Source organism: Manacus candei, unplaced genomic scaffold (assembly GCF_025592945.1).
Source record: "Manacus candei isolate 608988 ecotype Guabito, Panama unplaced genomic scaffold, ASM2559294v1 h1tg000046l, whole genome shotgun sequence".
In the NCBI taxonomy this organism is placed as follows: domain Eukaryota; kingdom Metazoa; phylum Chordata; class Aves; order Passeriformes; family Pipridae; genus Manacus; species Manacus candei.
In genome coordinates this window covers 8,141,951-8,169,499 of record NW_026138094.1, presented here as the reverse complement: position 1 = coordinate 8,169,499, position 27,549 = coordinate 8,141,951, and the positions used below count along the sequence as shown (strand labels likewise).

Genomic DNA, 27,549 nt, shown 5'->3' with positions numbered 1-27,549 from the left:
TGATCATTACAGAAAACAATAGTTTAAATTAAAAATTGCAGATGATCATTATTATGTTATAGTACCTAAAACCAGAAGTATCTCAAATCTATTGATTTGGCCTGTTGAAACATTCAATGTTTGTCAAAGTAGTGCAGTGATCTGCACTGTATCCAGGGCTGCAGCAGAACATCCATAAATGCAGATATATAGATATATAGAAATGCATATATTTTGAGGAAACAAACTGCCTGGGATTCTTTGCTTTTTCTGTTTAATAGGTTTTACTATATTTATGATTATTTCAGAACATGGCTTGAATCCCAATAGTTCTTGGTGGGATATGGATTACAGAAGACTGTTGCACAGTAAGAAAAACCTTTCTGGGACCATGGCCTCTTACAAACCCTCCAGCTCCTTCAGAAGCAGCTCTCTGCTGAGTTACCATGGAAGGAAAAGTTTGCTTAGTCAGAACCTGAACCAGAAGCCACAAGAAAAGCAGTTGTCCTGTGATATGCTCCTTAAACTCTCCAGATACATTTTAATGGATATCTTTAGACCTAGCTTGGCCTGGAATCTCTTTCGGTTTCATAACTGTGATCGAGAAGTCAACCTCCCCAAACTTCGTGCCAGCCCCCTCAAGGTGGCCCAGCACAAGGTGAAGCCGTTCCTGCTGCACAGGGTGCTCCGGCTCCTCGGGAACATGGGAGTGCTGTTTGAAGCTCAGCAGTCCAAGGCCTTCTCTCTGCTCAAGAAGCAAATGATTAAACCAAGGAAAACGCCGTTAAAGCCCGAAGAGGAGCAAAGTGGTAGGTACACAAGGAGGAGATGTGGGTTTGGTATCTCTTTCTGGTGCTGTCTGAGCGGAATCGCAGGGCCGGGCATCACTGGATGGAACCCAGAGGTCTGGTCTGTGGCAGGAGGCGCACTGGGCGCTCGGGCTGAGCCAAAGGCAGGACGCGAGGCGCTCATCCCTGGGCAGGAGGGGCGATAGGAGGGCGGGATCCTCCCGGCCCGCGGGAGCGGCTGTGCAGGGGCGCCGCCTCCCGCCCGGCCGCGGCTCTGCAGGGACCGGTCGTGTTCGCCCCGCGGGAGAGCGGGGCCCGTGTCCGTGTTCGTTTCCGTGTCCGTGGGGGGCTCCAGGCACGCAGGTTTGGTGGCTGAGCTGGCGCTGAGCGCACCAGACCCCTCCCACGGCCGGAGTTCATCCCGGGGCGCCTTCAGTTCTCTACTCCGTGGGAACGGGGTGTTGCTCAGGGGATGCTGCCTCCGCTTCTCCTTCCTTTCTCGGAGCAGTAAGGAGGAAACAGGAAACTGCCCAGCGAGGGAGTGTGCCCGGGAAAAAATCGCTTACAGAGGAGGAACCATCCTCCCTGGAGTGCCCGGGAAAACCGCTTTCAGAGAAGGAACCTTCCCGCATTCCTGTGCGAGAGCTGAATCCCTGGGCGGGGGTGTCTGTGCCTTGGGAGTCGATTCTGTCAGGCGACTCTTTCAGAGCAGCTTAGTTCTCTGCCCTTGCCTTAACATGAAGGTTCTCAGCCATCGATATTTGTTATTGAACGTTACAGCTGTGTTTGTAGGCAAAGCATCACAGTCATTGCAACGTGCCAAGACACAGAACAGTCGAGGTTGTCTTGTTCCTGGCAGCCTGTTACAGAAAATGATCCATTTTTTTTTGTTAGAAAGGTAAACTACAGTTTATAACTCACTATAGCACTCGGAGGAGGGGTTGGGTTGGTTATTTTTGTGAGGAAGAGTTACACTAGGCGTGTGTTGGAGGCAGTGAGTATTAGTCATGATTTCTCACTTGCAGGTGTGAGGATGTTCAGGAATGTTCTCATGCTGTGGATGCATCCTGTAATGGAGTGCTGTGGTATAAGCTTCAACACAGTGCTGCTGCAAAACAGAAATCAATGTGGAAAATGAAATTTGGAAAAGAGTGAAAGGAAAAGAGTTTACCTCTCAAGCACCAACCTACAGATAGTAATGGGTGCTTCTGTGTTTATCTTAAAAAGAGATAGGAATCTTTAGAAAACAGGGTAATACATCCAGTCTCATTTAGTCAGCAATTTTCTTCCTCAGGCCAGTGAAAACTTAATGTGGGGTGAAATGGCACTGAAATCATTCACCTGAGAGTAGTTCTTTCAGAAAAAGAATCAACTCAGTCTATTTCTGTGGATTCTGAGGCTACAGAGGAAAAACAGTTTTGAATTATGTAAACAGCACTTACACCTCAAAAATTTTGGTTTCTTGTTCAGGAAAAGTCCCAGGTAAGCAGGAGTGACTTTGGCTTTGTTGATTGTTCCATGAGGCCTGCAAAAAGCTTAGCACTAACCGAAGCCTGGCTTATATTTACCTCCACTATTACTGTGTTAGATTAATCATTGTTGCCTTTTATTTAGATTGCAAGCCCATGAAATCTTTTGCATGAAGTAAATATTTTAAATAGCAATGTATGAGGTTTCTAGGGCCGTAGCAGGTGTGAAATAGAGATTCAGGTCCTCTTCTGCCTCAAATTTTGAACTTCTAGAACCATTGAATTCAGAGAATTTAGTGTATTTTAAGACTAAATACTCCTATATGTCCCGTATTGCCTGAAATTTCCACCAGTAGATAAATCTTTCTCAAAAAAAATTTGCTATTTCTGGTAGCAGCTCTGCTTTCCCATGACCTGCATTCATATGTGTCATATTCAGATAAGGAGGAGGCACAACGCTGACTAATGCTGCTTTTTTGGAAGGAAAATGACAAAAGCTATTTGAGACAGGAATAGAAGTGCCAGCACTAAATGACAGATGAACAGCCGGTAGCAAAGGTGGCAGCTCTAACGTTTCCCTGTATTTATGGAGTACTGAAACAAGGGAGTGTTATCGGGATTTGTTTCTCTGGGCTGGATGCTTATCTTCAGATTCAGCAATTCTCTGGGTCCCAGGACCAGGTGTAAGAGAGTGGATGGGTTTTGTTTAGCATAAGTGAGTGCTGCTCCCTCTTCAGAGCTGCTGTCTGGAGCGTGGGGCATGGCTGTGCCCCACACCCACCCTCCTGCTTCCAGTCTGTTCCTATATTTTGTCTGACAGCACTTGCTCCTTATTAACATGACTATAGTCTCTTTGTGCCCTCTGTCAGAAGAAATCCTGCACCAGAATAAATTTCAGAGGTGACAGATTGGAACAGTTTGACCAGATGATGGCACACAAATGTCTCAGAGACCGACAGCACCTGTGGCTCTGTACCTCTTTGGCTTTGGCCTTGGGCAGGAGCAGTGGCTGGCACAGTTGCCTGCCCAGTTCCAGCTTGTCCTCTCTGGATGTTGTGTGGAGATGAGGGATTACAACTCTGGGAGAGAGAAGGCAGTGGCTGCAGTAAAGTAGGGACCTGTATTTATGTGCCACCCAGAAGCTCAGTTGTGCTGTATTTTAGAGCCTATAAAAAATGTGGTGTTCTGGTACATGGAAAACAAACCAGTGTGTGATGGTCAGTGATAGGTGTGATGATGTGACAGACAGTGCCATGTCCTTTGAGACTGGAGCCTGCAAAGCCAGGAAGGCAGCCCCAGGCCAGGGGGTTAAAAGCATATGGTTTTCTTTGAGGCTGTGTCTTGTCAGAGCATCTTCTAAGCCTTTCCCTCTCACTGCAGACTGACTACAGGTTGATTTGGAAGATGATGGGAGGTGAAGTGGCAGATACCTCTCAGCTCACCCGCTGTCAGGGGAGCTTTTGCAGCTGCTGGGTTACAGTGTTGTCCATAGATCTGCCAGACACAGGACAGCACAGGGCAAAACACCCCCACGGGAAGGTGCCAGAGGTGTCAGCTGCCCCTCAGGAAGGGCCGAGGCATGCCAAGCTCCGGTAGGCACTTCGGGGTCTGGGGCTAGAGCCCCCTCAGCCCTTGGGAAGGCAGCTGGCACTCAGAAACACGCTTTGCACGGGGCTGCTAAGCACAGCTGAGTGCTCTGTGGGTCTGCACAGACACCCCGAGGCCGCTCCCCATCACCCCTGGGAGCTCGGCGAGGAGCCCGCAGCCCCCGGGGCTCGTAGCTGGGGAAGACCTTTCCTGCTGGCAGCGGGGCTCCTCCCGGTCCTGGGCATCAGGGCGCCGGTCGCAGATATACGTCCAGGCTGGAGGGATCGTCCCCGGCTGGGAGGAGCCAGTGGCTCCGCCGCTGTAAACAGTGCGGGCACCGCCAGCGGTTGGGAGATGGATATAAATAGGGAGGCGGAGGGGAGGCAGCCGGAGCGGCAGAGCGGGAGCTGCCTGCGCCTGCCTGCCCTTGCCCTGCCTGCCCCGCTGGGTGCCCGGCAGCCCGGGCCGGCAGCTCCGAGAGGCGTCGGGCAGAGTCCGCGGTCGGCGCTGCCGGGACGCTCCAGGTAAGCGTCTGCAGCGAAGTTTGGAACGCGCCAGTGCCGCTCGTCGATCCGCCGCTGGGTTTGCTCCGCGCCGGCTCCCTCTGTCCGCGCTGCTGTTCTGGTGCCTCGCCGTGTCCGGGGCTGTGTGGAGCGGGAAGGGGGGTTCTGCTTTCGTTCTTGCGACGTTAAGTGGAGGGGGGGAAAAAAGGAAAAAACCCCCAAACAACAAAACCAAAACACATCGAAAGCAAAATGTGCCACTCGCCGGCTCCGTGCACAGCCGCGGCGCACGTGTTGCGGGCGGGGGCGGCCCCGCGGCCCCGGGATGCAGGTAGAGGATGCGGGACTGCCCGGGACGTGCCGAGCGCGGGGAGCTTCGGGGAGCCGTGGCTCCTCCTGCCCTTCGCGCCGGACCCGGAGACGGTCCTGGTCCTGGTGCCGACGCGGGACGCGCCTTGGAGCAGCGAACGGCGGCAGCGCATCAGGTCGGTACCGCGCCCCTCCGCTCCCCTCCGCCTCCCGACCCCGCCGCTGCCGCCGCCCGTCTCTTGCAGGGCCCTGCCCGGAGGCCGTCCCGCACCTCGTCCCGTGGCGACCCGGCTCCGACACCCGCCGCGCCGCCGTGGTGGGCCGGGGGACGGCCCTGCGCCTCGAGAGCTCCGCCGCCTTCCACTCCCTCGTCATCCGCGACGGAGGTAAGCGGGGCCGCCGCCGCCCCGGAGCCCGCGTACCGCGGGGGGCAGCCCACCGGTGGGGGCACCTCCCGGCCCGGCTGTGCGCGCACCCAGCCCCGCTCCGCTCCCCTCGCCACGCAGGGATGCTCGTGTTCGCCGACCACCCCCACGGGCCGCCCATCACCCTGCGGGCCCGCTACATCCTCATCCACGACGGCGGGGAGCTACACATCGGCTCGGAGCGCTGCCCCTACGACTCGCGGGCCACCATCTCGCTGTACGGGCGAGCCACCGAGGGGGCGGCCGTGGAGGGCTTCGGGCAGAAGTTCGTGGGCGTGGGTCGCGGCGGCGTCCTGGAGCTGCACGGCCGACGGCCCCGCTCCTGGACCCTCCTGGACAAGACGCTGCACCCCGGCGGGCTCCGGCACGGCCCCTACTCCTCCGAGAGGAGGTGGAGCAGCCGCGGGCTCAACCTCCGCGTCCTGGACGGCGGCACGGCGCGGGTGCTGGCGGCGGGGCGCTTCGACACCCACCTGCGGCCGGGCGAGGGCCGGCGGCTGAGAGCCTTCCTGGCCCGGCAGCCCCCCGGCAGCGTGGTGGCGGCGGCCGTGGGGGACTCGGCCGCCCGCAGCCTCACGCCAGAGACGCGGCTGCTGCTGCGGGACCGCCTGGGCAGCAGGTTCATCGCCCGCCTGGGATACAGGTGAGGCGGGGGCGGGAGCAGAGGGGGGCGGGAGCGGAGCCACCATGGACAGCTCCACGCGGGGCCGCGCTCCGCCGGGGGCTCGTCCCGACCGAGGGGCGGAGCGGGGCTCGGCAGGGCCCGCGGGCGGGGGCGGAGGGTACCCCGGGTAGGGGTGCGGCGGGCAACCCGTGCCAGAGGGAGGGAAGTGGTGTCGCTCTGCTTGCTCCCTCCTGTCTAAGATTTCTGCGGGGTGGAGGGTCCGGGATGTCACTGGTTTGCTCCTTCCCTGTCTCCTTCAGGCAGCCCTGGGCACTGGTGGGGATCCTAGGAGGGGATCAGCTCTCCACAGCAGAAGATAAGCGGGAGTATCACGGGAATGGAACAACGGGGTTAGCCATAGCCAAAAGAGATTTCCTCACCTACGACGGCACCCGTTTCACTGTTACTGCTTTCAGTGGGTGGATAAAAGGTTCGGTCTTCCCTGACAATTGCTTGTCTTCTGTTGCTTTGCTTTTTTCGGCTGCTGTAAATCTGAACAATGAAATGATAATCATATCATAATCTTTGGCTCACTTGGACAGTGACCAAACTAACAGCAGTTCTCTCTCAAAGTAACATTTTATTTGCCCACAAAGAGATGGCACTGGCATAGTTAATGGCTAGAGCACTTCTATCATGCACAGGGTTATCTAGACAAAAATTAAATTGGTATGCTCTTCAGTTAATTGCATGATTCTGTCATGTGCAACTGTAAAAATAATTGATTGCTTCATTTTTCAGGGGTGCCTCATAATGGATTTAAAGTGGAAGTGACCAAAGGTATAATTATTCATCTGGTGGACGAGGTTACAAGTTGGCTACCTGGTGACCGTATAGTCATTGCCAGTACAGACTATTCTATGCATCAGGCTGAAGAGTTTAATCTCCTTCCTTGTCCTGAATGTAAAAGTAATCAAGTGAAAATTGATGGTACGAAATATTTTTATCAAACTAATTGTTTGTAGTAACTATTTACATTGTCTCATCTTTTACATTCTAATTACCTTTTTAACACATGGGCACATATGAGAGCTGAAGGGCCCAATATTATACTGGGACTTGGAAGTTTGTCCAGAGGCAGCAGTCCTCTGTAGAAATCTGAGGAAGTGTTGATCTCTTCTGGGATCAGGTACTGGGCACATCCCCAGAATTGGTGATTTCTTAGGTGAAAGGTGTACGCTTACTCAGAACAATACAATAACAAATACACTGTGCTCACTCTGAATTAAAAGGTTTGTGATTTCCACAGGTAACCCACTTTATCTTCACATGGGAGAAGTCATAGATGGTGTCGACATGCGGGCAGAGGTTGGTCTTCTCACTAGAAACATACTTATTCAAGGAGAAATGGAAGACGCCTGTTATGGGCAAAACCAATGCCAGTTCTTCTCTTTTGATACATTTGGAGGACACATAAAAGTGAGTAACTTTTAATGCATGTGCTTGTAGGTGGTTTCAGATGGTTCCTTTCCTTTGTAAACAAGTGAAAGGATTAATGCACGAAACTAACATTGTGTCTGGGGGAAAAGACATATCTGTCCATGAAGAAGGGGGAAGTTTGTTGGCCTGTTTTGCAATGGACTTGCTGTAAGTTTGTTCCATTTTCTTCACTGTGTCTGCAAAAACATACCCTTCTATGGGTTAGAGGGGATCCTTTAGCAGCATTGCTGTCAGTAGAGTTAATGTGAAGTTAGTTCACAGGGTACCACTGAAGAAATTGTGCTTTCTGCAGAGCACACCCGCTCCCTCAGAGAAGTGCTGGATCTCACCCTGTTATGCTTCATGTTCTAGGTGGAGGTGCAGTCTTGCTGTGGTGGGGGCTTTATATAAAACTGCTCCTCCACCAGTCGGTGGAAATCAGGGAGCTAAAAATCACTTAAGAGTAAAAGCTGCCAGGAAATAGAGCCTGGTAGCAAATGCTCCCCCTTTCTGTAGTTGGCAGGAGTACCGTGTCTGTCACTGCTATTGCTAAACACTGCACATGCTGTTTGGCAGCTGCTCCTTGGCAGCCCTGAGCCCGTAGGTGTGCAGCTGCTGGCACAGGGCTCTGCAGGTCCTGAGCTGATGTGAGTGGAAATAGGGAGCTGACACTTCCTCCTGGGATCAAACCCCATTTTACTCTGTAAACGTATTGCCTGATGAGAGAAAAAAAGCCCAAACCCATTTTTCTTTTTGTGTGTGTTTCTATTGTAATGCTTTACTTGGATCTACATTTGTCTCAACAGATCCTAAGGAATTTTAGCTCTGTTCACATGTCAGGAGTGGAATTAAAAAACATGGGGCAGCAAATCCTAGGCAGTTACCCTGTGCATTTTCACTTGGCTGAGGATGTGGATGAGAGAGGAGGATATGGACGCCCAACGTACCTCGATAACCTGGCTATCCACCACTGCTTCTCTAGGTGTGTTGCCATACATGGAACTCATGGCCTTCTGGTAGGAGACATATTTTATTAGTACCAAGTTCAGCTCTTTGCTTAGCCAGTGCTAAACAGCACATACCACTTGTGATGTAAAGAGAAATCAGAACATTGAAATAAGGCATCTTTTACCCAAGAAATATACCAACTTCTCAACTTTATTTGCCTGGTGTTGGAGTTAGGACTGTTCCTCTGGTAGTGCAGTTCTTTGAAATGAATGTGAGGTTCTTAGCATAACCTAATTAATATTATCAAAGGTGTGATCAGATGTAGTGAAATCTTTGCCTTGGTAATTCCGGACAATTTGTGATAACAGGAACTTTCATTTAAAATTAAAGCAATGGACTTTAAATGGAGTTGGCTGAAGCAATGGACCTTTAATTTTCAATGGTGATAAAAAAAGACAGGGGTTGTTCAAGTCAGGGCAATGTGAAATATATCCAAAAATGTTCACATGACAAAGGGAATGAAATATGAGCAGGACAGACCCAAACGACCGCTTCAGTGCCAGAAAAGACCTCAGGAACTTGGCTTTGACCTAGATCCTCACAAGGGCATTGTAAAGAGGAACATAAAAAAAAAAGAAGGCTTTAACAACAAAAGAATCTCAGCTGGAAAAGAGAGATTCCTGCTCCAGTCCCAACATGTCCAGTTGCTGTGTGCTCTGCAAGACCCTGTGTGGTGTTTTGGTATCTGTGGGCATTTCCTCTTCACCTGGTGTGTGCTCACCCAGAGACATTCTCTGAGTTATCCATGACCTCCTGTGTTTTTCCTGACAACTTTTTCTCAGTCCTGGAGGTAAAGCTGTGTAAGACACAAAATACATGTGCTCTGTGTGTGAAAAAGTCCCCCTGAAAGGATGCATTAATGAAACTGGGATGCTGTACCATTTGGGAGCACTGTTCATGTATTCTAAACTTGATTTATATTGTCCATATCACTCACAATTATTAATTGCCTTCTAATATTCATCATTTACTCTGTCTGCAGAGCCTGATTCTGTGTAGAGAACCCTTAGGTTGTCAGAAGACTTGTCTAGTACATGTGGATGTAGTTTATTTCTTTTTCCTCCTGTGGGTATTAAACCTCTGGAATTGAAGTAACCTGCCTAGAATGAAAAATTAAGCTTTATGCTAATAATGGTCTTTTAAAGAACAGCAAATGGTCTTGCTCTTTATCAGAAAGGAAGTTATCAAAGGTTCATCTGGATATGTGGGACGAAATAGTTGTGAAATCAAGACTCAGAGTGTGAGATTGAGCCCTACTCATGTGATTGCTGTGGGCTTTGAGTCAGTGAATCAGTGAATAGATTTTAAATATGTAATTTAAAATATGTGATTCTGTGGAAGAAATGTGGTTTTGATATATAGTCATTAAGAAAAAGAGTAATTAAAATGTAATAAAAAGCCTTGCTTTAAAATGAATTAAAATATTTACAATTCCTGAGAAGAGTATGTGTATCAGAGCAAGGCAGTCAAATAACATAGAGGGCAGTTAAATAACATCTGATGCTTCAGCATCAGATTATGAAACTCCAGCCCTTGAGGCAGAGTAAACCAGAGAGGTGGTTTTCCCCATTCCTGTCCTGAGGGTTTAGAAGACGTAATTTTTAGAGGGACATTGGTTGGTACTCTGCTGTGCAGGGGTTATGCAGAGCTGTCCGCAAGGCCCTTCCCCATCTGCTGCTCCACGTGCCAGGCTGGTGCTGCTTTGCAAGCCAGCAGCAGCTTGGGTTCCTCACGGAAGCTGGAAACAGGCTGTGACCTGCCTCTGTGGCCAGACCCACGTCAGGCATGTGCAGGCTGCTGCAGTCTTTCATGTCTGATGTTGCAGTGCATAAAGGTCACTTATATTGTGTTGCTGAACTATATATAATTCAGTGTTTAGAGGCACCTTAATCATCTGCTGTTGGACACAGCAGCAAGGCTGCAACCTGTGCTGTGGACAGTGTTTCATGCTGGCACACACAGTAATGTGCCACTGTGACAGTGCTGCAGGTGGGTGGCTTTCCAGGCTTGTATTTTCTTTTGGTGGTATGCTGGAATTGACTGGGGTTTTGTTCTGATATGTGGACCCTTATCTTCCAGTGCAAATGGAAGTGATCTTTTAATCACGTTATTTCTGGTCAGGAGAGTGATCACTACAGTGTCCTGTGTGTAACTTTTCAGACCTGCCATGCAATTCTGAAGCTGGGACTAATCATATTAATTAAAGCTAAAATCTGGTTTTGGATACAAGTCTGGTTTTTCATGCAGCCATTTGAAGCACAGATTAGTCAAACTGCAGCTAAATGCAGAAGAATGAAACTCTACAATTGAAATGTTGTTTAAAACAATGAGTGGTTTGTTGCTAGTGTTCTTTCCAAAATTAATCCTCCGCGACCTCCTTAGATCAGCTTCTGCCCATCATTTGGGAGAGCAGAAGTAGCCAGGCTTATTGATCTTAGCAGGCTGGCAGAGACAGTTGCATTTTTGTCTAAATCCATTTCCTAGATCTGTATTTCCCAGACTTGGCTGGCAGGGAGGCACACGTTCAGTGTTGCTGTATGTAGGTTCTCTGTCACTCTCCCTGCAGCTCATTCTGAGGAGCTGTACCTGTGTGCAGGGTCAGTGGATTTCCAACACTCCATCAGTAGAGCTGGGTATCTGTTTGTGTTGTGGTGTATTTTTAACTCTCTTTTGAACACCTCATTGAGGCAGAAACAAGAGCAGCAGATGAAAAGTCAGAGGGGTGACTGCCAGGAAAACAATGAAATCCAGCAGAGATATACCTATGGGGACAATACTGTTTGTGACTCCAGATGTTATGTACAGTTGCAGCCCATTAAAGGGAAATTACAGGATATGATTCTATGAAATGGATTTATTTCAAGTATCCCTCTGTATACAAAAATAACCAAGTAGGTTAATATTAGTTAATCTTGCAGTCTAACATAGACATAACTGACGTCAACAGGAATTTTGTGTGCCTGGAGAGGGAATATATATATGCTGACAGGGATCATTTGAGTACAAAGTTAAGATTTCAGTAAGATTTAGTAACAAATAGCTGGTATTTTAACTAGCCTGATCTAGTATTTAAATTTAAAGGAAGGATTTCTGAATTTATCTTCATAAGACTGTACATCAAAGGAGGATTGTGCTAAGTCCTCTTGGTTGAATTAGGGTTTAATGCAATATCCCTGAGCATGTCAATTAATATTAAATAGACTGAAATGGTAAAATATCATCTCTGCCCAAGATGATCATTACAGGAATGAAGTGGCCAGGCACCTTCTGAGAATGGAGGAGAAAAACAGAAATCTCATTAATATAATTTACTTCACATTTAAAGAATTTCTTATTTTATTTTGGAAGTGTTGCAGTCATGAAAATTTCTGGATTAACCATGCCAATTTGTTGGTTTATCATGCGAGACACACTTATATTTACGTATCTTTATTCAGCTAGTCACTCCATGACACTGACTCAAATATTCTCTTTTAGAGCTGAGGGCGGTTTTAAATCAAGTACTTTGAATTTTTCCTTTAATTATGCATGTGATCTTCTTCAGAGTAATTTTAATAGCAGTTTTGCTTTATCAGATCAGTCCACAGCTATGCACACTGCATGTACTTCGAGTCAGCTCAGGGACTGATGGAGGCACCTCTTGCTGTGCAGAGGGGTATCAAACCTGCTCCATCAGTGTTTTGGGAATTTATTGCTAAGCAAAGCACATCAGCTCCTACTGTAGCCTGTATCCTTTTTCCCAGGTAAAAGACACCATTGGCTATGACACCCTGGGGCACTGTTTCTTCCTGGAAGATGGGACGGAGCAGAGGAACACCTTTTATCACAACCTGGGCCTCCTCACGAGGCCGGGGACGATCCTGCCTTCGGATCGCAGTGAGCTCATGTGCCTCGCCATCCGCAGCCACGTCCATGGGAATTACACTCCTGTGCCAAGCACTGACTGCATGTAAGTGCTCCAGGAGCTGTAGCCAGGTTTTGCACTTACATTGTGCTTTACAACTGGGTCTCGAAGACTGGTGTGGTGAAACTTCAAAGGTGCTATTTAATATGAAATGAGAAATTGTAGCTTTTTCTGCCATTTTTCATTTTAAAACTTAACCATGTTTTGCTTGCAAAGATATCTACTAACACCTGCATGAATCCTAGGCAAGGAATATTTGCTGGTGGTTATTCCTGTCACTGTTTTTAGAGAATCATGGAATCACAGAATGGCTTGGGTCGGAAGGGACCTTAAAGATCATTTAGGTCCAACCCCCTTGCCATGGGCAGGGACACCTTCCACTAGACCAGGTTGCTCAAAGTCCCATTCAGCCTGGCCTTGGACACTTCCAGGAATGGGGCATCCACAACTTCTCTGGGAAACCTGTGCCAGGGCCTCACCAACCTCACAGTGAAGAATGTCTTCCTAATATCTAATCTAACCCTGCCCTCTTTCAGCTTAAGGCCATTTCCCCTTGTCATATCACTCCAAGCCCTTGTCAAAGTCCCTCTCCAGCTCTCTTGTACCACCTTACAGGTACTGAAAGGTGCTCTAAGGTCTCCCTGGAGCCTTCTGTTCTCCAGGCTGAATAACCCCCAACTCTCTCAGCCTGTCTCCATAGGAGAGGTGCTTCAGGTCTCTAAATCATAAATATGTCAGAGCACTTTGCTTGTTTCTGAACACCTTTCAATTCTTTCTGAGTACGATGTTAAAGGCTCCATGAAATCTTTCTGATAAATGCAAGTTTCTCCAGCCCTAGTATAGACTGGCAACACAGTTTTGCAGAGGAAATTTGTATTTTCATATTTTCTGTAAAAGAATGCAGCGGACAAACTCTACTTAACTGAATTAATTGCAGTTATTGTTGCTGAAATGCTAAGGTTTCTTGTGTGGTTATTACAGAGTTATTTTACATCTCTTCAGTGGATTTTTGATTATTTAACAGTTAAGGTGGATAAAAAATGTTTGAAAAATCTCTGCTTAGAATGATCAAATTAATTGGTACCGTCATGAGAGAAGGTTTACAGAGTTTTTACATGTGGTCTTTATTACTGACAAAGATGTTATCCAATGCAGTAAGACAACAGATGACAATGTTTTCATAGCTATATTGGCTTCTGTTTGTACCACTATTGATCTTCCCTCTGAAGAAAAACTCCTTATTGGGACAGACAGAAAAATTATACCTCCTTAATCTTCTACTTAATGGGTTATTTGAGGCTTGCAAGGAGAGTTGTTTTGTTTTATTTTGTTTTCCACAAAAGCTTCAGAAATTCATAGAGAATCTCCTAACTCCTGCCATTGCCCCTGAATTTTCAAAACACAGACCAAAAGTTTCACTTTCAGAAATCTTCCAAAGCTGTTTAACTTAAAAAAAAAAAAATCTGGGTTTCCTTCAGCTGCATTGAACAGAGCATGGATTTTGTGTTAATGCTCTCATATAATTTACAATAGGTTCAGCATGTGGTTCCATAAATGACCATGTCTGACATTACTAGATGGTTTCTTTTCCTTTAAGAGTGTCATTAAAAGGTTGTGGGGAGTTTTAAAGTCAATAGGAGAGTTGTGGCTCAAGTCCAGTGCAGTGCTATGAAAATGTATCCCTTCCTGTTTGGTAACTGCTTAGGATCATTTTGATTTTGGTTTTTCAGGGCTGTCAGCACGTTCTGGATTGCAAATCCAAACAACAATTTAATAGAGAATGCAGCAGCTGGTGCTCAGGTAACCATTTAATGGTAGAGCAATGCTTCGCCTCCAGTTCCCATATATTCCACTTTTATTGGTGTCATTAGTGTGAGGGTAATAACTGTAACATTTAGATATGTACTTTTGCAACCTTTGTCTCTGTTAAGAACTTCAGTTATTTTAAGATACTGTAAGTATTTGCCTACACTCCTCCACTGACTTCTCTCACAACTGTAACTGGAAATGGTATGTGATGTCTCTTAGCAAATGTTGATTTTTATTAGTAGTTAATAGTTAAATGCTCAATCAAATTTTATATTTGTGTGTATAAATATACACTCTCCTTGTATTATCCTTTATGTTTACCCAAACCGTGTTTGTGTTTAATATGCCTGTACAGATTGGCTGTTTTCTAATACACCACATGAATTTCACCCACAATAAATGCATTTTTTAAATCCATGTGTGTGCTCCCCAGGGACCCACTGTGCATGCCAAAAGATAAACTGGGAGGTGTAAGAGTCATGGGCTTGTGTGTGTCTCCCCAAGGATCCAAGTTTGGCAGGCTCAGGTTAGGAATCTGGCCAGCACAGTGTGAAATCCTAAATTCCCCAGATAACCTGTATCATTAATTGCAAGGTCCCATTTCTCAGACCTCCCTTTGTCTTCTAGGATGTCGGGATATGGTACATCTTCCACCGGGTTCCCACTGGACAGTCTGAGGGGCGATATCCAGAGGGACAGGCTGAACATACCCCCTTGGGAGTATTTTACAACAACAGAGTCCACTCCAATTTCAAGGCATGTGGATGATTTTTATGTTTCTATCAATATAATAGTATGGCATGGGGCTGACCGTGTGTGCTTCTCTGAAATCAGATGATTGTGGGTGTCTTACATTTTGATAAAATTCTTTTTAACACTATATCAAGACACAATCAACTTTTGGGGGTGATGGTCTTTTTAATTATTAAAGAGGGAGCTGAGCAGAACAAAGGTCTCATTCCAGGCACTTCAGTTGCATGGTTGCATTAGAGGGGATGTGCTCAGGCCATAGGTACACCTACTGCTAAATGAGATTTAAGGAAAGACAGGCAGCACACTGAGCACTGCTGTTGGCTACAGTGGTGCCAGGATATAGGGGGATGAGCAAAAGTCCTTTGTGCCAGGGCCTGCTCATCATCTCTGGAAAATGAGACCAAAAATTCAAGGGTATTTCCAAGAAAAGCACTTTCCTCTAATATACTGTTTACATGAAAACATAATCTGTAAGTTATAAAATGCATTTTTAACTCCTTTCTCAGGATTCTATATTGAAATCAGTGGTGTTCTGTGTGACTTGTATATTTTACATCTTGGTCTAGGGCAGTTGCTGCTCTTGCCCAAAGCCTGTAAGTTGGCTACAGCAGCTCATGTTCTCTTTTGACTGTCAGGGGACTTGTCACTTGTTATTTGAAGCCTTAATTCTTAACAACACTCTTTTTCCAAAAAGTTATCAAGAGCTTGGCAGAGTCCCTTATTGCTTTCTGCGAGGGAGAGAGAGAGTGGGAGTTCAGAGCCTTGCTTTAGGTCAGAAGACAGCCCAAGATGCTGATGCATAACATATGGCAGGGCAGGCTCTGTCCTGACTTCAGCGTGCTACATCCTGTGCTAATGTCATGCTGAGCAGTGCCAAGTGACACCAAAAGGGAAGAGAAAGCCCAGGCTGCAGGCGCTCCCTGTGCCTGCACGCACTGGCTGCCCACATTCATTGATAAAAATCTGGGATCTCCGGTCTCTGTTGAGCGATTTGTTAAAGTAACTGGAGTCATGTGCATTTTCAGGCTGGTTTGTTTATTGGAAAAGGAGTAAAGACGACAAGAGCCAACGCTGAAGATCCCAGAGAGTATCTCACTGTCGATAATGCCAGGTAAGCACATGCTGTATGGCTGAGTATTTTGGATGGTTGTATTGCTTCTTGGCTTCTGCATTGCATTTAGCAGATCATTAATGCCTCGTTATGGCTGGAACGTCTGAGAAAAGCACACAAGCTATCTCTCGTGTGCAGAGGAAAATACTCCACAGATATGCACTGAATTGTTTGTGTTATTGCTGACCAAAAAGGACACACATGCACTTGGGGTTATGAGGACTAAGCAGTGAAGCATGTGAAAGAGGATTTAGATCTCATTAGTCCATTACTGAGTTTGTAAACTCTAACATTAATTACTAATTACTTAGAAGAACTTACATCTGAGACGTGATGTAAGAGACTGCTGAGGTTGGTCTAGGATTAATGAAGAAAATAAGTAGCCTCAAAGGTTTTTGTCAACTGCTTTGAAACCCCTGAGTTTCCTTCACAGGGTGGAAGGAGGTAAATTAAGGCAGTTTTCTCACTCGCTGCAGTCCTATGGGTGTATGTGAGGAGGTTGTGACAGAAATCAGCTGCTGCTCCTGGTCAAGCCTTGTTTTTTTCTCTCCTCCATTATGCCCTATCTATGCCACGTAGGATGTCCCCATAAGGCTGAAAGGAAAGGATGAGTATGTGTCCCTTGTGAGACTTCCCTGCCAGGATCACTCCCTTGGGCACTGAGGAGACATGTGCCTCAGTACATCAGCTGGAAGAAATGGGAGGTGAAGGTAGACTCAGATAAAGCAACAGTGATTTTTTTTTTCCAATTTGTCCAAATCTACCATTAACAGTCAGTATGGCGAGAAACAACCTGTGGGTAATTGAGATGGACCCAGTTCCCAGGGTGAATCCTTTTTTCTTTTGACAGCTTCTCTTTCAGCAGACAGAGAAGCATATGGAGGTCTGGTCTGTACAGGCAAGGAGAGCAGCTCCAATTACTCTGTTATCTTTGCTGAATGAGATTTTTGAACCTGCCTAATTGATTTTCTAGCACCAGCACAGGGATTCTCAATGGCCCTTGTAAGGACATCTACAAAAGGACCCAAGTGACTTAAGAAAAATGTTTTCTATGCCTCTAAATCACGTTGAATCAAACTAAGGAGTAGCTGTGGGCCAATTGAAGTCTAGTGAGAAATCACCTGCTCATTTCACTGGGGCCAGAATTTAATCCTTATGAATGTTTCTTGTTTTCTGCTTTGTACCAAAGCACAGAAATGAAATCAGGCTAATGACTCTGATCCAGACCATATCACCTCTTTAGATCCACCATGCCAATATTTGGAAGCCAAACAAGGTCTGCTGGGCACAACTGCCTCTGTCTAGGGTCAATTCCTGTGTCTCCTGTGCTGTATTAACTAAACTTCTTGCTTCAGGTTTCGCCCACATCAAGATGCTGATCCTGAGAAACCACGAGTTCCTGCTGTGATTGATAACCTTATTGCTTTCAAAAATAATGACCATGGTGCCTGGGCCAGGGGTGGTGACATTATTTTCCGCAACTCAGGGTAAGTTACTGTAATGACCTGTTCTATCATTCCCCTCACAGCAGACATAAATAGGTCTGTAGGCCAAATTCACTGCAGACATTCCTCATCATTTACACTATTGTGTTTCTTCTGTCCCAGGTTTTCAGACAATGGAATTGGACTCACTCTGGCAAGGTAATTTCCTAAAATAGACTTTCTTCCCATTATTTTTCCTCAGCGTAACATGCTCAAGAATAGAAGCTGAGACACTCCCCTGGTAATTAGTATTAGACAGGAGAAAAGCTCACATTTCCCTCTCAGACCACATCAAGTTGTCCCTGGGCAGCCATTAATACAAGGGGCAATTTATTCTTTCTCTTTGTCTCAGCATATCTGGGGAATACATCATAATGGCTGGATATTTCCTCCTGAATGGGAGGTCCTGAATGGGAGGTCCCGATGCTGAAGCACGAAGCTACCTTGGCACTAACTTGCTGGTTTCTAAATGTACTTCAAGGCAGCTTCTTATAGCAGTGCATGCACCTTCTTCCAAAATAAAGAAAAACTCCTGTGCCTGTGGTATAATTAAAAGTGTTAATTAATCAGCAGTGCTGTGCTGCATGGTTACATGGTGTTTCTTTGCTTGCAGTGATGGGACTTTCCCGACAGATGAAGGCTCCAGCCTGGAGGTTACACGCTCAATTTTTGTTGGAGAAAGCAGCAACTTTGGCTCCCAGGGAGGCCAAAACAGCTACTGGGGAAAAGGGGCAAATGGAGAATACAGAACACTGCCCAGAAACAAGTGAGTTATTCTTCTGCCATTTCTTCCTGGCGTGAGTATAAGCTAGAAGAAAAGCCTTAGGAATTAATGTCACTACTGATGAGTAATTTATACCAGGTGTTTAAATTACTGTACAGGCCAGAAATAATAAGCATCCAAATAAACTCACTCTTTAGACCAACAACTCGAGAGCATTCTTGAGTTAATGTGTTTGATTTAGTTTTCTCCTTAGTTTATTAGTCACTGGAGAATGGATTAGACAATCTGAGATATACCATTGGCTTTTGTGTAGTGCTTCAGTAGCGCGGCGTTGAGGTGATGGTGCAGCTCCATACACCATGACACCCTCCCTCTTGCAAGTGTAGCTGGGAAAACACGGCTGGTTTGACAAAGGAGAAATCATTTTTATAGTGTCTTCTTTCTTTTTTGACAGCTGTATGTTATTTTCCATTTTCAGCAGCACAGCCTCCTCTCTAGCAACTACAGTGCCTACCCCTATCCTCACAGCAAGGTGTGCTTCTCCAAGCCTAGATTCTACCTTAATGTTTGGTTTTGGTAAAGCTTACCAATTATTAAACCTTCCACAAGGTATATAAAATTAAGTAATAGGCAGTACTCATTAGATATGCCATGCACACAGCCCTGGCTATACATGTCTCGGCCATAAGTGATAACAGGAATGGGATCTCTGTAGGACAGTAAGAATAATCAGATCTATCCTCAGTTATTATTGGTGATTTTATTGAAATTGAAAAAAACCCTCTTTTGCAGTTCAGACAAGCTCTAATCACATTTTTAAGCAACGTGCTCTTGGAAAGGGGTACGACAGAACATCTGATATCTGTCCTTCTGCACTTGCTTCCAAGGAGACACTTGCCTCCAGGGAGTCTGACTGCTATCGTTTTCCAGTCATGCTCATGTTTTCCTGAGAAATCTGCCTGCCCTGGAACAAGGAACCTGATGGCAATGCTGACATACAGCCCTTTGGGTCTTCATCATGGTGATGAACTCCTGGGTGGCTGGGGGCAAGGGCTTTGAGCTGCTTTACCCCAGCCTGCAAGCCTTAGGCAAGCTTATGAGTCATGTTTTTGGCTTTTGAGCCTCATCCTGTACAGGATCTTCAGCAGAGTTTCATCTTTCCTGTGTGAGGAGTCTTCAGATACCAGTTTTGGGAAAGAAAAGGTGGTTTAGCTGCTTGTTAATATCCTTCTATGCTGTCAGAAGACTCGGAGTTTTCCTAAACTTTTAACACAGGACTGTGTTGGTATTTAAATCTCCCAGGACATTCCCTATTCGTGGATTCCAGATTTATGATGGGCCTGTCAGGATGGCAAGATGCACTTTCAAGAAGTTCACCCCAACTGTTGACAGACACTCAAGTGCCATTGGATTCTTCATGAAAAACTCCTGGCAGATCAGCCCCCAGAACAATGTGTCGCAGATCCTGATGGAGAAAAGTGTAAGTAAGAGAAACAGAAATGTGTGCTGTTAGATGTGCAGGTTTTTGAAGTTTTTAGAAGTGATGAGAGATCTATCCCACAGCAGGATTTCCAAGCCGTGGTGCTTGTTACATTGGTACATGCCAACAATTTATTTTGCAACACTTTTTTTTTTTAAATTAATGAAGGTTATTTAATAGGCAAGTAAAATATGATGATACCTTATGCCTGGGCAGACATTCATAAAATAATTGCATTGGAGAAAGGTTTCACCCTGTAACCAGAAGACCCAGAACACAATTCTTAGCTGGTGTAGCACTGCCAGCTGCTGAGGACCTGGTGAGGACCTGGCCTCAGAGGCTGAGAGGGTCACACATGAGATGTCAGGAGCTGGTGAGCTGCAATACAGTTCTTCTACAGAAATAGCAAATGCACTTAGAAGCAAAGCCATGACCCAGTTTCTGGGATCAGCTGTGAAATTCCTGTTGAGCACAACAGGGACTTGCTTTGAGCTGTGACAGCAGAATGGAGCTCTGTATCTCTGCCTTGGCAGGAGCTGTAGGATGCTGAGCAATTCCAGTCCTTGTCCTGGATTCCTGCAGGGATCATGACCCTGGACACTTGGCTTGGGAAATGACGGATTCCACCTGGCTGGCTCCCAGGGGTCGTGACCTCTCCTTAGATTTTTTTTCAGACAAGGTCCATACTTGTTATGATGTCCATGAACTGTAGTAACTTTGGCTTGAGGTTTGGCTTTATCTTGAGGAAAATTTCCACTGCTCTGAGATTGACCAATATCACCCCCTCTGACAAGCAGACAGTTTGTGTCCCCTCCCTGGTACACTTCAGACCAAGAACCAGAGGGTATTTCATGAGAGGATGACGTTGACTGCAGTCACTTGACTGCTCCCCTAAAGAAAACACAGTTAGTGTATTTTGGTAAGGAGATCTTAGTTACCTTAGATGCTTTATGGAACTCTGGAATAAGGGCTAATTTGCTGTACCTTCTTCATGTCCTCCCTTGGGGAAATGGTTATGAGATGGTCATGGGGAACATGAATGAGAAAATCAACCTGGGACTGGGGAGGGGAACCTAGAGAAAAAAAGTCTGATCAGTGGAGGAAAAAAGAGTTGAAAATTTCCTCCAGTAATGGCTGTAGGACTCTGTCCACCAGAATGGTTTCAGATGGTTGATATCTATGAACATTACACCTTGAATGGCTGAAAATGCAGCTCTTTAATACAGTCACACCATTTGAGGTCAATGAGCCTGTCAAATATCCAGCATTTTTTTGTCTGAGAGGCAGTTTAGTACTGCAAAGTCTTTAAGATACAAGGTTTTCAAAGCAAAAATGACCTTAAGACATCCTAAACTCTTCTGTAAAGCAAATTGAAGTAGTGTAGTGTAAGCCTATTACGAAAAAACCTAAATAAACCCAAACCCTAATGACACTATCCCAAAAATTATTTATTGTGTGTACATTTCCAAAAAATATCCATTTTTAAATTTGGTATTTTACCAACTTAAAAAACATCTATATTTGTAAGCACCTGCATCCCACCAATTTTCACTTTGATTCTGTTTTATCTGGATTCAACCCAGATGTGCTACATCTGATTTCAGACTTGAAGGGCCACAGCCAGTTTATTGTTGTTCATTGCTATATGGGTTAATATATCTTCGACTTGTTAAGATAGAGCCTGTAGACAATTTTAATTAATTTTCCATCTCCAGGGTTCATTTTATTACTTTTTAAAGGGTGGCTAAGTAGTAATTCCCTAAAGGACATCATTTTACCACAGTTTTTTAAGAAGAAATTAAACATTACTGCAAGTTTTATAGTGATGACAAAACTATTAGTCATCTGAAGGAATAATTGTATAATTAATCAGACTAATCAGAAGATTGGTTAGAAAACAAAATAATAAAGCCAGTCAGGTCTTGTTTAAATCCAACATAAAAATAACAGTCAAGCAGAACAGAAGACCTAAACATTACAATGCACAAAAAGTATTTCTAGTTGCCTTTCCTTTGACAAAGCTAAATCTGTGCATTTATCATGAACAACACCACTGCTAGGCTTGTTTGTTTGTTTGTTTTAAAAAGAGTGCTTTAAAAAAGTTATTTCAAAGCAGTGGAAAAAGTAGCTGGTTTTAACCCAGTTGAGATCATGACTGATGGTTGTGGTCTCCTGTAGATCTGTCAGTCAGCAGGAGCTGGAGAGCTCAAGGAAGATGGCACAGCCCAGAACAGAGCCATGCCCAGACAGAACACTTGTGCATCATTTCTTGATGATGCACAAGATCTCTTTTTATTCACAAAAAAGCAACTCATTTATCCCCCATCCATTTGGGGCCCAGGTCCTGTAGAGTGAGGTGAGGAGTAAGAGGGTGTACATGACCTTTTGGGCTCCCATGAACAAGACCACCTTCAGCAGGTGCAGGAGACTCACGAACTCTCCCAAACTCTCACGAGCTCTTTTTACCTCCACTGCCAAAAGTCCCTCTGGTTATTTTGTCCCTGCAGCCAGGAGCTCAGGGTGGATTCAAACCTATTCTACTCCTACCTGTGCCAGCACTACGGCATCTCAGAAACTATTTGTGCCAAAGAAACCCCAACAGTCTGTGCTGGAGGGGGTTGTGGTCCCCAGAAGAGCCCACAGGGGCCAGTGCTGACTTCTGGTTATGGAATAGCGACTCCCATGGGATTGCAGTCCTGCCTGGCCAAGAGATGGGCGCTTCCTAATGTTGACTTTACTATGTTCAGCCTGAGTTGTCTTAGTGCTGAGTTTCTGTGTTAAAGCAAACAGTTCAGGATGGGAAAAAGAAAAGCAGGCACTGAGTTAAAGTCTGTTATCTCCTAAAAATGAGGGCAGAAAAAAAATTATCCCAACCCTACAGAGACGCCTGACCAAAGGGAACTTGGCAGGGTGAGGGTTTGCATCACTCCAGCAGAGCAAAAGCCATGGGGGCAGAGTCCTTGGGTGGTAAAGCAGAGGAAGAGTCACACTGGATGAAAATGGTTTTCTTAAAATGATAACAGCAATACAGTGGTATGGTATGTCTTTTACTGGCAGTTTGTGCCAACACTTGAATTTTAGAAAAAGTTGCAAGTTATTACAAATGCTTTCCAGTACATTATTATTTTTTAATTTAGAGAGTGCAGTCGTCAGGTCTACCCTGCAGGTGTGTTAAATGCCTGCCTTTGGACAGGCTGAGTTAGCATATTCCTAAGAGATTACATACTCACATAAACATCATCTGTCAGGTCTCCCTGTCAGGCTTCAGACAGGTAATTCAAGTAACCTTTATACCATAGCACTCTGAGGCAATCCACACTTAGTGAAAATTAGGTGTCTGAATAGCAGTATGGTATCTATACATGACCTGTCTCTGCACCCTCTTCTAGCTCATTCCTAGCTCCATGTGAACATACCTGAGGAGCTGAGTTTTTGTTGCTGTGTGTGCACTTAGAAAAAAATATACAGTGCCATAGCTGTAATTGCAGACTCAGTTACACCCCTATCCCACAGTGTACCAAACTAAGGTAACCTTGAGGCTTATATAGGAAGTGCCACTGCTCATTAACATTTCCATTTAATTTCTGACTTTCAGACTTTTTAGAGGAGAATGTTAGAGATCAGAAATAGCATTAGCACCAAAACTGTCTGCTGCTGGATGGAAACACTGAGAGTGTTGATCAAATGTAAGCTGTACTGGCTGTGCCTTCCTTTGGTTTGAAGTGCAGCTGACTTTGTTCTGCTCCCCAGTGAAGTGCCTGTTTTCATATTCAACTCCAGAACTGCACTGTCACAAAGTATTTATAAGAGACCTTTGAGCTGCAGCAGTGTTTACATTTTTTAAAATCCCCTCTTTTATAAATTAAAACAAGAGAAAAAAACCAACTTTTGGGATCCTCCTACTTTGCCAAGTAGCCTTTTGGGAAAAACTTCCTGCAGTGCAGTAAGAAAACGTTCTAACAAACTCAAAAACACACATTAAATTTCCATGTGTTTGAACCTCCTTTAAAGGAGACTCTTTCAGGTGTTTATTTATGAGATTCAAACTTAGACAAGAAGGTGGCAGGAAAACGGTTCTAGGCTTCAATTTAATTTTAAAGGAATAAAGACTTTTATTCTGCAAGCAGTTGTTGCTGCAGTAGTCATTCTTTTTAAGGCAATGGGCATCCCATCTAACTCAGAATCACAATAACCCTCCTATTCTCCTAAGCCCTTCTGTTTATTATTGTTAAAATAAAGCCTTTAAAGCCTTTAGTAAACTTGCAGCCTAATCCTGCTGACCCTAATTCTTACTCATGTGCACAGTCCAATTAAAATTAGTTGGGCTAAATGGAACAAATTACAGTCCTTTGGGTCGGCGTGATCCAGTCGCTATTTATGCTGTTTGCTTTCATGCACACTGCTGCCGGATTCATTTGGAATGCTTGACCTGGAGTAATTATTTTCTTGATTACTTCAGAACTTAATCTTCGCAGACAGTAATAATTTTATCTGCGGACGTTAAAATATTCCGTGGTTGGGTTTTTTTGGTTTGTTTGTTTTTTGTTTTTTGGTTTTTTTTTTTTGCTGAACATCTGCAGTTTCCTTGTTTTGCTGGATTTTCATATCAGGGCAGATATTTTTACTTAGCTACTGAAAAATCTTGAGAACAGAGATAATGAGGATAATGCTGCTTCCTGTTATTTCTATTTCCTAAAAAAAAAAAAAAAAAAATTCTTCATGGGATATATTAGAATGTGCACAAGAGCCAATTCTGAGAATTGCTGTCACTTTTAAAAGTTTTATAGGGCTTTAGGAGGAACAATTAGAAAAAAATGACACTCACAGAACCACTAAGAACAGACATGGAAAATATATGAGAAAATTCCCCAAATATCCAGTAATTTTTGTTTCTTTATCAAAAGCTGTGATATTCTTCAGTAAATTTCCTAATCATCCAGTACTTCCTCCACTTTCAGGCATCCTCTTCCTTTTGCCACCACTCAATCTATTGCTGTATGACTTTAAGCAATACATGGTTGTGGGGGTGTCCAGTTTTTGTGAAAACATCTCCTAGGATTAAGGAACAAGAGGGAAAACCAGCATGGTTGGCATTTTTTTTCTAAATAGAAAAGGCAAAACAAAACTCTTTACTCAGACAACAGAGCTCTCCAGTTCCAGCTGTACCACTGTTTTGGCTGTTAGAATGCTGCAAGCGCAAGCCCTTACTTTGAGCTGACCAGTGATTTTTCATCTTATTTTCTCCTCCAGGTGGGACTGAAGGTGTTTTTTGGCAGACCAGGCCAGTGGTTTGGAAACAATGACAATGATGGTGACAAAATGTCAATCTTCCATGACCTGGATGGCTCAGTGACTGGGTACCCAGACACCTTTGTGGGCAGAGCAGACAACTACCTGCTGCATCATCCCGGGTGTCTCACTGTCCCTCGCTGGAATGGGGTGATGTGCACAGGGAAATTCGCACAGGTAACGGGGGGCAGTGCTGGCAGCACCACGGGGTGTGCAGGGTGGGCATCCTCAGTCTGTGAGGGGTGATGGAGTGAAGTGTCCTCAAATAGTCTGTGAGGTAAGAGCTGAATGATAAATTTGGCATAATCTTACTCCTTTCAGTGTCCTCTGCCTAATTCCAAGGAGTCAGTAAAGCTCCTGTTGTGCAGTTGCCTGCTATAAGGAACCCCATCTCCTCCCATTGCCCACAAGAGGCTGCAAGGTGTAATTGTGTTGGAGGAAAGTTTGGTGTTTTCTAGTTCCAGGCATTTGTCCACTCTGTTGTGGGATTCTAGTGGATAGTTCTGGTGAATCAAGTTTCAGTAATGGAAGATGTTACTTCTCCGGTACACCCTACTTGTGTTCAGGATGGTGAAACGGGTGGTTGAGATGAAAACTCCCACTTATTTCCCATCCAGAAGTCACTGGCTGAAGGATGGTCAGCCTTAGGTCAGGATGATCTTAAACCTTCACAGCAGTGAATATCCAGGGTATGTGTGTCACCTTAAGCTAAAAGAAATTGTATGTATTCGCATTAGTTGCACAGCAGAGAGCAGGAGTTGCTATTTAAGTAACTAAACACTGGACTTAAAAAAACCCTGGTGTGTTTTGGCTAGGCAGAAACAGGACTGGGCTCCTCTGAAACACACCCATTGGATTAGGGTTTTGTCCTTGGCACTTAGTTTTGCTCTGTTTCTCTAGAGAAATGGTCAACCCTACTCTAGCAAACCAACAGTTAAATTCAGAATTGCAAAAAAGTAGGCATTTATACTTTTATTTCTATTAATATACTCCTGGTTATGGCACTCTACTTGGTGAGACAGTTTTTCCACCATAGAAAATTTCCTTGGCTAGGTTTAGGCAAGCATAAACATTTGCTTCTCTGGGATCCATTACTTACCAGAGTTTTTCAACTCATCAGCATCCAGCAGGATGAGTAAAGGTCATATTAAATGCTTCACTTTATGGGTTTTGGGGAGGGAAATATATGTATGTGCAGAAGAAGCATGTAGAAGAAATTGGTCCCGTGCAGCAGGGTTTGATTAATTTGAAAAGTATAATTGTCAGAATATTTCAGCTTAACTCTGATTCTCAGCACCCTGAGTAAGTGGTGATTTGTTTGCTTGCTAAATTCTGAGTGTCATACTTCAGATCAAAAGCCTAAAACAGTGAATCCGATTATAGAGAAAGATGGTTTGCTTTGATCTTAGCAACTTTATTACAAAATCTGTTTTTCTTTTCCTTTTCATGTAGCTCTGGTAGACAAGAACTTTTATTCTTCCCTAGTTCAAGCAGGTGAAAATGTCCTTTCAGCTGAAGGAAATACTGACTCCTATGTTACTGCTGAATAGAGCCCTAGATAGTCAGTCTAGGGATGGGCTACTTGGCATGGAAAACTGAGATCCAAGTCCTTCAGCTAACATTGCAGACAAATCCTTTCTGAGCTAAGTGCCTAGAGTACAGTTAATTCCTTTCTGCTTGGTTTCTTTCATTCCCATTTCATGCTCCTCTTCTCCTGGATGTAATTTGCCCAAGAAAGGAAACGCCTGGGGAAAAACAATTCCTCTGGCAGTGTTTTTAGCTCCAAAAAATCCTGGGGACAGGCTTTCCTGAGGGTGTTTTAATCTGGCAGCTCAGGCTGACATTCCCACCCTCTTATGGTTAGTTCTTGGCCTTCCTCCTCACTGTCTCCAAGCAGCATCATGCCATGTTTCCCATGTGGTGTCCAAGACCTTCCTTGAGCAGGGAGCACTACATAATATCTCATGCTTAGGCTTCTTTGGTAGCCTAAAAAAAAGGCTACCAAAGAAGGGTTCTGGGACCAGCTGAAAATCATGAAATTCACATAAGCAAGGACTATCAGGTCTTTCTGTCCTCCCCTTTTGCTTCTGGAGCCTGTAAGGTTGCTGTTGTCCAGATAAGACCAACCCCTTTGCTCTTTAATGATAGTTGAAACTCTCATGTTGTAATGTAAATAAAGCAAGGCTTTGAGGAGGAACATTAAATAGAGGGAGACTCACAGGGAAATCCCAAGAGCCGTCAGCACCACATCTTCTGGCAGTCTCTGTGAGTCACTCAGATTCCATCATCAGGGCACTGAGGTCCTTGGTATTCTGTCAACCTCCCTGTTGCAAAAGCCAGTAATAGAAAATGTAGGGAGAGGCTCATTTCATAGTTCTCTTCATGCAGGTGTGTGAGATTTCCAATGGCACTGAACTGGGACTCCTTGGCACCTCCATTACTTGTTAAAATGTAAATTAGATTCCTGAACCTTTTCTGATATTTATATAAATTTTAAGACAAGTGCTTTGGCTGCCACTGGGTAGTTGAAGCTGTGCACTTACTACTTGCCCACAGACTTCACAGCAGCTCACGAGGGGAGGTTGTGGAAATTCTCCTTTTTGGTATTATTCTTTATTAAAATAAGCAGAGTTTTTGGCAGTATGTGCTATTTTCTTTTATAAGCTTAAGAAGGTGTTAGACAGTCATAAGAGACTGCCACATAGCCAAATTAGTGTCAGCTTTGAATTAACAAAAAATTGATGCCTTGAAATACTAAAATACCTTAGAAAATGCTGTTGATTTTGCACCAGTTCACTTAGTCACTACCAAACTGCAGTTGGCTGAAATAGAAATTATTCCATT

At 44.9% G+C, this 27,549-nt stretch overlaps 2 protein-coding genes across 11 annotated transcripts in view; both read left to right on the top strand.

Moving 5' to 3' along the window:
- Nucleotides 1-996: 996 nt before the first annotated feature.
- Nucleotides 997-27,549, top strand: part of CEMIP (cell migration inducing hyaluronidase 1) — a 113,057-nt gene continuing 86,504 nt past the window's right edge. For 2 of the 3 annotated variants that reach the window (XM_051796945.1, XM_051796943.1), the window contains exon 1: nt 998-4,347. The gene's annotated coding sequence lies outside the window, so the exon portion shown is untranslated. Of the gene's footprint in view, nt 4,348-27,549 lie in introns of all 3 variants that reach the window. The other variant, XM_051796946.1, reaches the window with a different exon arrangement.
- LOC127475290 (cell surface hyaluronidase-like) overlaps nt 4,341-27,549 on the top strand; it is a 47,169-nt gene continuing 23,960 nt past the window's right edge. For 6 of the 8 annotated variants that reach the window (XR_007906165.1, XR_007906166.1, XR_007906167.1 and 3 more), the window contains exons 1-14: nt 4,341-5,703; nt 5,985-6,154; nt 6,466-6,654; nt 6,974-7,143; nt 7,950-8,159; nt 11,895-12,100; nt 13,786-13,855; nt 14,492-14,620; nt 15,643-15,728; nt 17,084-17,215; nt 17,336-17,371; nt 17,826-17,978; nt 19,239-19,416; nt 24,667-24,882. Coding sequence is in view for 5 of the 8 variants with exons in the window: in XM_051796938.1 (XP_051652898.1) it covers nt 4,652-5,703; nt 5,985-6,154; nt 6,466-6,654; nt 6,974-7,143; nt 7,950-8,159; nt 11,895-12,100; nt 13,786-13,855; nt 14,492-14,620; nt 15,643-15,728; nt 17,084-17,215; nt 17,336-17,371; nt 17,826-17,978; nt 19,239-19,416; nt 24,667-24,882 (2,997 nt within the window). In the remaining 3 variants the exon portion in view is untranslated. The remainder of the gene's footprint in view (nt 5,704-5,984; nt 6,155-6,465; nt 6,655-6,973; nt 7,144-7,949; nt 8,160-11,894; nt 12,101-13,785; nt 13,856-14,491; nt 14,621-15,642; nt 15,729-17,083; nt 17,216-17,335; nt 17,372-17,825; nt 17,979-19,238; nt 19,417-24,666; nt 24,883-27,549) is intronic. The other 2 variants (XM_051796936.1, XM_051796937.1) reach the window with 2 other exon arrangements.